The sequence below is a fragment of the Austrofundulus limnaeus genome, unplaced genomic scaffold (assembly GCF_001266775.1).
Source record: "Austrofundulus limnaeus strain Quisiro unplaced genomic scaffold, Austrofundulus_limnaeus-1.0 Scaffold44, whole genome shotgun sequence".
In the NCBI taxonomy this organism is placed as follows: Eukaryota; Metazoa; Chordata; class Actinopteri; order Cyprinodontiformes; family Rivulidae; genus Austrofundulus; species Austrofundulus limnaeus.
Window position 1 is genome coordinate 1,983,317 of NW_013952446.1, and position 11,090 is coordinate 1,994,406.

At 37.1% G+C, this 11,090-nt stretch overlaps 1 protein-coding gene across 7 annotated transcripts in view; it reads right to left on the bottom strand.

The window, feature by feature from the left end:
• Positions 1-11,090, bottom strand: part of gab1 (GRB2-associated binding protein 1) — a gene marked incomplete in the record, with an annotated part of 54,850 nt that overhangs the window by 27,376 nt on the left and 16,384 nt on the right. Inside the window, 1 exon segment of one of the 7 annotated variants that reach the window (XM_014007806.1) lies at positions 2,025-2,042. Within the exon segment in view, the coding sequence (XP_013863260.1) occupies positions 2,025-2,027 (3 nt within the window). 7 annotated transcript variants of the gene reach the window in all.

Sequence of the window (11,090 nt, forward strand, 5' to 3'; positions counted from 1 at the left end):
ATTTTGATTTGTTGATTGAGATTATGTTTTTATTTTGTTTTTTTATTTTTTAGGTTTAGTATTGTTTTATAAATTATGTTCTGTTTTAATATATTCTGAGTCAAAAAGGGGCAGATATAATAAGAATTGTTCTTCTTCTGCTACCTTTCATTTTATTTTGATTGCATATCTTTTTGGTTTATTTTTTATTGTATATTGTATATTTTTAATGAAATGAATAAACATTATCAATTCAATTCAATTCAATCTACAGACAAAAATGTTAAACCATCTTGGCATGCAATTAATAGTTTAATCTTTTTGGAAAAAAGCAAGTCTTTCGGTGTCAGTTTGTACAAAAGATGGAGAAAATGCTTCATGTTAAAGGATGACTAAGTAAAAAGTTATTCGAGAGCAATACTAACACAGAAACAGTACTTCTTTGTTCCTCTTTGTACAATGAAATTCTACAGATCAGTCATTTGGAAGAAAAAAAAAGACATTTTCAGAAAGATGTGACATTCTAGGATATGTGGGTGAAAACCTGATGATTACAACAAAAATATAAAATAAAATTAACTAAACTAGAACGTATTTCTATGAAATTTTGATTTCACAAAAACATGCGGTAAGCAAATATGCAATTTTTGAGGTTATTCCGATTCTCTTGGGCTCAGTCTCAGGTCCTGATGACTGTGCTAAACAAAGGCTGTTCTAAGAAGAGCGTCGAGAGCGTCAGAGATTTTAGCACTCATGGCCTCGGTGACGAGGTCTGCAGTGCGAGGAGGGCAGAGACAAAAGCTCCTCTATGTTTACTGCCACAGCTTGCATAAATCAGTCTTTGTTAGCAGGACATGACTAGGATTCTTGCTAACCAGCTATTTTTACATCTCCGAGCACCAGAAAGGGCATTTCATGTAAAAACAGATACCAACGTCATCAGTCCTCCACCTACTGGAAAGTGAAGGGACTTTCAAAGAAACTGTTCCCGCCTTAGGTCCACCACTGCGGTCAGTGTTAACAGTCAGCCATCAGCCTCAAGGTAAACAATTTAAATATTTCTGCTGCCATCACGGTCATGGTACAATTATATTATATAATTACAAAAGGATGAAAAAGAAGGCTATTTTACACACAACAAACAGATGAAAAAGAACAGTTTGGCAAATAGTTCCTCTGTACACCGATCAATACATTACACTTTAATTTTTCTCCTTTAAGATTTAAAGAAATGGTTCAGACCCTTTGACATGGTGTTCTGTGGAAAGGTTGTGAATATCTCACCTGTAGATTTAAATATTTTCTTCTATAATCGTCTGATTATGGTATCAGTTACGATAAACCCACATGTTGTCAATACAATGTTCACAACACATTCCATATACCAAATGCGGATATTTAAAGGTGGACTGGCAAACTAGCATTTTTTCATGCAATTTTTCTGTAATTCTTTGGAATATTTTGAGAGTGCAAACTGATATTGCATTATTGATACATTTTTTGATATATAGTGCATCCCTAGCAACAAACTACATTGGTTTTGGCCTTATTTGGAGTAACTATTAGCTCACCAAGCTGGTCAGAATTAAGACATCTACAACCCTTTTAGATATTTGATCATATTTTTTACACAGCAGCATGTCAAATAATCTGATCTAGTCCTTTAAGCTTGAGACAATGCATTCATTAGTGACCATTAATGCAAAAATGCTTTAACATGCAATGTATCAGGATTACACTGATGGGAACAGTGCACTGCTTAATGAGTTGAGCTGTGGCACCATGTATTATAGTGATAAACCATGCTCTGATTCTGAATGTTTTTAAAAATTCACTATAAAATTAAGATTAAGTCTATTGCACATTTATACCAATATTAGACAAACAAACCTCACAGCTGTTTTAAGATTTCTGAAATTTCAATCATCAAACCTGAAAGGAAACGGTAAAACTTCACATGTCTACAACAACAATTTTCTGCATTTCAAAAAAAAAAAATGTTAAAGCGATAATTCTATAAATAGCTGGGAAAACAATGAGCCTACCATGCATGCTTCACATCAAAAGTAGCTGCTGTCATAATTTAGTAAGTAGCACTGAGGAGGCAAGTGGTGTTTTTGTTGCCGTTTGCGCGTTCTGACTTTATCAGGTGCTGCAGTGTGTTGTGGGGTCTACAGTTTGTGACCTCTCCCTCTTTTGACTTCCTGTTTAATGTAATCAGGGTTGTCCCAGACCCTCTGAAAACTGTCAGTGCTAAATTAGAAGGGGTGGGCCGAGAAAAGCCACAAGTTGTAATAAAGCATGTGTCATTTAATAAAGTGATGCTTTCCATGGAAAACTAAGATGATATTTTGTTTCTAAGAACATTTACTCCATACCTGTTTCAGCCAAAGTATTGTTTGATTTGAATAAATGTTATTTTTTAACTTAAACCTACAGATGTTGTGACATAACCTGGAAGATCAGTACAGGTCACCCAGTCACCATCACAATTTCTCTCCAAGAACAAAACTTTTAGTACATAATGTTCTGGTGTTAGAGGGGATTTAACAATTCCCTGCATCAGCTTCTTCATTTTTATTACTAATCAAATGACTGTCATAACTATGAGGAAACCATGATTGACTCTTTTTAGAGAAGAATCAGACTGCTTCATCTTCTTCCCCAGATCTTAGACTTCCTCTGCTTTCTGTGAAGACTGTTCTCTTCCCTAAATCAAGTGTCAATATAAAATTATTCAAAAATGCTCCAAAATGATTAAGCTTCCCCTGCTTCACCAGAGCAGCTCATATCCAACAAAGAACTCACCCAAAGCATCAATGCTGCAAGCAGTGACTTGGGGTTATTTAAGTCCAAAAGCAATAAGAATGACAGAAATGCCTTAAGACAAGCACAATCAGAAAGTGAAGTCAGAAAAGAAAAATAAATAGCTTTTCTTCCCTGTGAGAATTAAGACATTAGTTTGAAGTCCTAAAGCAGTCATTCTTCATTTAATTCATGAAGGTTTTAGTCTAACACTGAAAATGGGAAGCTCTTACGTGTTTAGCAAACTAGACAATAGTTATGTTATTGTCCCCCAATTCAGCAATTACTGATTTCAATTAACAGAAAAGAAGGTGTTTGGTTGCAGAAGAGGGGAAAGTGACAAATGTATTTGGTGATAAAATGTTTAACAAGCAGCATAATTTGGAGCTGCTGCTAAACTGATTTTTCTTACCTTTGTCACTATGTTTAGCTACAAATTTTTAAGAATAAAATCAACAATATAAGTGTTTGACAGCTTCTGCACAGCTACAATAAAAAACTAAAACTCCTGACTTAAAGAAAATATTGCTGGCCTTTGAATTTTAATTACTGCAAAGCAAAGAGAATGAATTAGGCAACACGAATTAGGCAACACAAAGAACACTTTGCTAAAAAGACATCTTTTGTGTCTTTACTATTAAGTGATTTTTTTGTAGTAACAATAATTTAATTTAACAATGCACAAGCGAAGCAAAAAAGACATGATTGACAGAATTGATTGTTTGGTTTGGGGGGGGGGGGGGCGTAATTAGTAATAAACCTAAAACAAATGTTAAAATTATTTCAATTCTTTGAGCTGAAGAGCATTTTAAATTTACTTTCTTGAACAAGTATGTGACTGAGGAAGAAAATTAACAAAAATATAAAATGTAGGTGAATTAATAAGAAGCAGTTCACAACTCAACAGCAATAAGAAAACAGAGGCCAAAAACAGCAGAGAAAATTAGCAGAATAGTAGAGTAAGAGCCGAGCTAAAGATAGGACCACCCAGGCAAACAAACTGAAGTAACTGCAATAATGACTTGTGTGAGATCAACCTAATTTTCCATCCAATCCATTTTCAAGAGAAAACAAGAGGAAATCTTTGTTAAACTGAAAATTCACATTACTTCTTTGTGTGCACACACCCCATCGTCCCACACAGGTCAAAAACTCAACTGTGAAAATCACAAGCCTCAGTTCTTTCAGAGAACCAAATACTCTACAAAAACATTCACTTAAATGGACTGCAGAAGACTAACCTTTTTATATAAGATTTAGATGTAATACATTCACTCAAATAGCAGGGGAATTTAACCACAGCAAATGATTAGTGTGGAGCATTAGTCAAACTTCAGGGCATCGAGAAACCTGGCCTTGGTGACAAGATCTATTCAAAGAACTGAGCAGGTAGAGCAGCTGAAGTGTTTGATACCTTGTTCTACCATCATGGAACCACAAATGTGAACTATCTGGACTGAGTGTGCTGTGTGCATCAGGGTGACAATGCCAGATCACATTCCTTAGTGGAACACAGTGACCAACAAAGTTTAAGCCAATAAACTGGGTTTAAATAGCTGAACTTCCAAAAGGTTTCTCTCTGCTTCGGTCAGTTGAATTTGATGGGTGGTCAGGGAAGTTCAATGGGCTGAGCAGGACCACGCGTCCTGTTTGGCTGACCCAACAACAACAACAAAGTCATTGTGTTTGAGAACATTTAAAAGAGTAGTGCGCATGATATGATAGAACTGCAACAGCTGAAGCAATGAGAATGTTCTATACCAAGAGGTTCGTTCACATGCAGTCAGATATGATTCAGTACATCTGATTTATGATACTGCTTTGTATAATGAAAAAAAACAAAAACACATTAGCTGTACTATTCAACAAGTTTATATATATATATATATATATATATATATACACACATACACACATACATACATACATACACACACTATATAATGTATTTATTTTGTATTTATTTTTATTTAATTTTTGTTTGTTTTTCAGACGGGGGTGAGTGCAATTTTTGTAAACTTGAGAGATCAGGACATTTTTCTACTGATAGACAGAAAGTTGGTGTATTTTTACTTATTAAGATATCTCTAAGTGACAGTAGTAGTTGATGCTGAGAGCATAAGATCATTTGGCAGCCAAAGCAATCGCTGGGTGCAAAAGATTCCTGCCACAAAGCCATGCTTAAGTATAAACATACACAAAAATCCTGTAGATCTGACAAAAGAAGGGGTCCAACATTTAACCTTGAAAGACTTTTGATGTTATGTCTGATGACAGGGGAAAAAAATGCCTAATGGCATAAAATTCAAACCAAAGCAATATTTGCCAGTAGGAATGTGCGATATGGCAAAAAATTCATATCACGATATACATTATGAGGAGTGGCGGTAATGATATATATCACGATATAAAACTTATAATAGAAAATAAATAAATCACACATTAATTGAGTGGAATAAATATGTATAGGTAAAAAAAATTTAAACCTTAAAATCTCCCTTTTTAAGGGATACTTTAAAGTCTCCCACAAAAATCTAAATTTAAGGGAGATCTGTGCGCATTCAGCCGTGCGTCGTCGCGCTATGACCGCAGCAGAAACGAGGTCCAGACTGATTTTTGTGCGTCCCACCTGAGCACTGACTTCACCTGCACTGACAGTCGCCTCACTGCGTGGAAATGAATGGAGAGCGAGCGACGTCGCCTCCCGTGTGTCGAGCCCTTCACACATGCCGCGGAGCGCGCTCCTCCCGCAGCAGGCAGTGTGGTCGGTCGGCATCTGACCGGAGGACGTGCCGTCACGTAAATATGTAAACAGTTCGGCGTTCATTTTTCACACACCCGAACCAGGTCCAGATAAGTTTTTTCCCCCTCTTCATTTGCGCTCACAGCCATGCTTCCTCAGTTTTGACTCCAGCGGGTTAAGTCATCAAAAAACAATTGCACGGTTGGCCGGTAGACTACAGATCTCTATCATAGGACAAATTTATATCCTTTCCACCGTATATCGTTTATATCGCGCATTCCTATTTGCCAGTGCCATTTCAGAGAGTGAGAATAGTAAAGTTGCTGTGATTTCCTATAATTTAGCAGTTCAACCTCAGGCATAATTTGCAGGGAGGTTAGGGAGGCTATGACCCCCACAATAATTTGATCCAGTCAATATAACCCCCTGATAAAATTACATTGTTTGCTCAAACACAATAGAAATTACCTGGTTGAGTACACAGATGCATCTCTCTTGTTGTCTTTAGGTAACGTTGGCCTGATTCAAAAATTTACGATGCACATTTAAGCATAACTGCTGAAAATGACATACAGTGTTTTATAGCATAATCCCGTCAATGGTAGACCTAAAGATATGTCCTTGTTCAACCTTCACTTTCAGATTTACAGCAGGGAAGGGAGAATGTATCACTAAGCAACTGCAATGCCATAGTAGCTTTGTTTTCTGATGAGATTCTGAGTCTCAGTGAGAGCTGGTAGATCAAGTGGCAGAAGAGAACTTTGTGTTTTCAAATACTAAGAGATCTCCAGTACTGATGTTTTCTGTAATGACCTGATTTGTTTGTTTTAAAAGCAACAATTTTGGCCTTTGCTCATTCTGAGCTAGGACACACAACTGTGATTATATCTATGTAAAATCATAAATTGTTCATGTCACAATAAATAAATAAAAGCGGCTGTGGTAGAGTGGTTAGGGGAGTCGTCTTGTAACCAGTAGCAAATTTAGATCATATAAATTCAAAAATTAAATCCACAGTATTGCACAACCAAACATTAACTAAGCTCAGTGCAAAAACAAATGCAGTGCAGCAATTTGAGCCAGTACAGGCCACAAGGCCAAACATGTTGGCTTAATACCAAATAAAACAGGGGGTTTTGTTTTATGCAGTTGGGCATGTCCTATAAAAGGTAACATTTGTGCATTCCCACTTTGCCAGAAATAAACTGGTTAACCAACATCTGTTGTGTATTGTGAAGACTTTGTGCAAGTGTGTGCCCGCTTCTGTTAACACAAGTTACTAAATGCTTTGAAGCTGTAGGCTTTCTGAAGGCTAAATTTTAACAGCTGTGGTCACATAAAAAGCTCCTTTGCTTAGAGCTAAAATAGTGTAATGACTTCCTTGTTCATTAACAACTATTGATCCATTAAGTACACCTAATATACAGTATTCCAAACAAGTTAATCTGACTCCTAAACAGTTTGCTATTGCTTTTCCACAGTTTATTTGCTTTCATGTGCAGCTGTAAAATTCTCACCCAGCTGTCTGACCCTAGCCCTTAAGAACTTAACTAATTGTAAAAAAAAAAAAAAAAAAAAAAACATTTCCTGAGAGTTGTAGCCAACAGCTCACACAAGTTCTTTCAAATACAAGAAAAAATAAATAAACAAATTTGATGCTTACCAAACTCTTCAGCAGCAGGTATTACTTGCTCTAAAGCTTTGCTGGTGTGGTGCAGTCGTTGTTGTCTTTAGTCAATACATCCCAAGACCAATGTGTTGCTGTTACTTCACTGACTTGGAAAAACAACTGTGTAATAGATGTAGTTCCTGCACTACCTCCTACTTATGGGGAGGGAACATCGAGTAATCATTCCATTTCATTCACTAGCATGCACAGACAACCCGACTGAGGCAAAGGCAGAGAGTGAGAGAAAACATGGGGATAACATAACAGATGAGACCACAAGGAAGTAAAGAATTGATCGGCATTATTGTGTGGGTGCTGAGTGCAGAAGGCAGCCTCACTGCACAACGTTCACACAAGTATAGGCTTAAACCATACACACGGGGTAAAGCATTAACTTAATCCACAAGGTTTAAATATTAACAGACCATCACATTATGTATGACTGAAGGAGCACACAAACCTCAGTGGTAACTAATAAAATGAGAAACTTCAGTTTTACATTTTTAACAAACGTTTGCTTTTTGCTTTTTCAGGAAAAAGAGAAAAAAAAAGACAAAACACACACACACACACACAAAGCAAAATAACATCCTTTTTAGTCGAAGTTTCCACTTTGTTAGCGCTTTTTATCTTCCTGGTCATCTGTTCCTGACACACAGTCTGTGCAAAAAGGTTTCCTGTTTTGCCTCCTTTTGTCACTGTAGCTGTGTTTGGATGATTGTCGGGCGCTAACTTTAGAACCCCTGCTTTGTTAACATTCAACTTATAAACAGCTACGGTTGGATACAGAACATTCTGTAGAAAAGTAGGAATTGTACTTGGACCCTAAAACTATTAAACATCACGTAGTGTCTTAAAAAGTTGAAATCTTAAAATGGTTATTTGCTAATGTTAGACAGAAAGTTTAATAATTCACTTGAGTTAGAGGAAGCAGTGTGATTGTCACAATTTACATTTTCTTTAAAGGGTAAGACATTGTTTCTTGATCATAAAAAATAAACTGCAGCAGTTTCCACCAACATCCACAGTACCGTAATCATTTTGAAGCTGGTGAACTACACGGCAAATGAGTTCTTCACCGGTATTACAAAAACTTTCTAGCAGCAATTTTAAGATTTCTTGAATGCAAGACAGAGCAGAAAGGCACGAACAGAAGCTGCAGTCATGAAGGCCTTTTTCATTGCATGCACAAGGCTCTTACTTGACTTTAGCAAATTACTGCGATTTACAGAACTAATCATAGTTACCAATAAGAAGCAAAATTACGACTACAAAGAAAATAAACACTGGAATCATGAGCTTTCTTTTAAGCAAAAAGCAGATAATTCCATTACCTGATTCAGAAGAGTCCAAGCTTAGCTTGGATAACAACGAAGCAAAACTAGTGAAGCGAGGTAAGCAAGCTGACGACCAGTCGCTGTTGTCCACTTAGACTATTTTCCTGCCCACTCGGCGGACTTCCCTCCACTCTCCCCACTCTGTAAAGTCTACAACACACAGCTCCAATAACCCATGACCCACACAGGATGTAGACACAATGGACTGAAAATAACACATCACCTCTCCTGGCAACAAATGCCCACCACAGCCCCCCCAATGCACACAGCCTCTGCAATGCAGGACACCTACAGCAGGCTGGTTTGAGACAGATGGGGAGAACCAAAAATATCTGCCCACATGTTCCCTGAAAAAAGTGCTCTATACCCACGTTGAAATTCCTGCTTGCCTTCTTCTTTACTATCACAGGTGATTCTTCTAAAAGATTACAGAGTAACAGTGACAGAGTGGGCAATAATTATTGTTTGGTAGATTTGCATTCGTTTCAAATTTTTATGAAAGCCTCAGTGATCCCCAACACATCACAGCAGTTTTATTCTACAAGTTGCAACCAAAAGCATACTGCACAATGAGTTGGACAACTTATTGATAGTCAAAAACATAAAATCATCTGTGGGTGAGAGTGGGTGTATGTGAGCTCATGTGCGTGTGTGTTTGGCTTGCTAGTTATACAGAATGATAGTATTGCTTTCTTTATCACCTACAAACACACACCAATAAAGCCATAAACACATTTTTAGAACCATTTGCTTGATTACAATTTAATATTGTAAAATATCAAAAATAAAAAAGATGGATAACTGGTGTCAGGTTAATTCTGTCTAACCCCCTTCTGATCCATGAAGAAAGCAGAGCCGTCTAATCCAATCCCTCCAATAAAAATTATTCCAAATCACATTAGGTGACCAGTGAGAGGTTGTGTTAGACATGATCTGATTAGCAGCTCTCTTGCAAGAGTCTGTCAATGAGGAAATGGCTCGAGATACTGTACACATAATAAGGAAATGGACTCTGATAGTACTTTTGTGCAGCTAGTGATGTTGCAATAAAAAAATGAATAGTGGTGTCTGGCTGCTCAGCAAACAGAGAACAACCGCTGGAGTGCATTTTTAGATATTTGGTAATTTACTGAAATGTAAATTTAGGCTATTACAACTCCAAAGACAAATAACTAGTAACAATATTTCACTAAACTGTCCTTCACTCACTAGATTTGCAATATGTTGAATTTCAGTTCTTGCACTGTTCATGTTTGGTGTTGTGTCATAGGAGCTGAGCTTGTTGGCATGCCTCGGCTTGTTTCTCTGCCAAAATAAGGACACGCCTCCTCTTTCAGCCAGTCCCCTGAAACTGGTACACACCTCCACTCACTGGTGTCACATTCAGATGATACCACTTCACTTTCAGATGAAAGCAAGCGTGTTTAGCACGAATACATACCTCTGAGGTTATGTGCGGCATGTGGGCTCTTGTGTTTCACGTACGGAGATACACATTCAGTCAAGAACTTGTGGAATTTCTCCAACGTATTACCAGCAGTGGAGGAAACAACTGCAGACTTTTTTCCAGCTAAACTGATACTGAAACAGCTTCGGAATGATGCCAATTAATGTTATTTCCTTTTATTTTCTGGCTGCTGATTGAATTCTGTTAATGCTTGCATGTTTTATACTGTTCTTTACTCCCTAGACTTTAACCTGTACTGCTTTCAAATGCCTTTCTCTCAACACTGCCTTTATAGAAATGCTCGCTTTTCCATACATTTTACCATTCATGTTCAAATACATGTAAAGTTGTCAAAGGGTATTTCATGACCAAATGTTAACATTTGCCTTGATTTTAAAATGTCTACTTGTTTGTTTGTAAAGAAATAATTCCTGTATAGCCTTTGTTTTCTAGATCATTAAATGTAAACCCAAAAGACAATTAGGATGGACCCCCAGACTGACCTGTTTCAACAAGGTTCAACAACCACAACAGGTACTTTTGAGCCAAACACTTATTAGGACTCTCTGAGGATTCAAGGTCTGTTAGTCCCATTATGTGTTTATAAAGACCTATGCCTTTGATTTTGCATCTCCAGGGGAACACTATGATTTCACAAAACTTGTCCATGGTTTGTGCATATCACTCATGCACATTTACCACCACCACTAAGAACACATTACAAGTAGTATTACAACAGAGAATTCTGTATTTGCAGCTGTGAGGCGTGGGTCTTTGGTATAATTTTTAAAACAGAGTTTGAAAAAGTGATATAAATGTTCTGAAGAAGGATTTAGAGGAGCCAAAAAAGCACCTATTCTGAAGCAGGAGACTCGATAAACACAGGAAAAAAGACTAAAATGGTCAGTGAAAAAAACAAACAAAAAAAAAAACAAGAATTTAAAGGCAAACAATTTCAAACATTACAAGTAGGGGTGTCCCGATCCGATATTGATATCGGATATCTGTCCAATAGCAGCCAAAAAACGAGTACCATATTTTATCGGCCTGCATAAAAAATGTCCAATATAAGTGCTCCGATATTAGCAGTCCGTTCCAGCAGTTCACTTA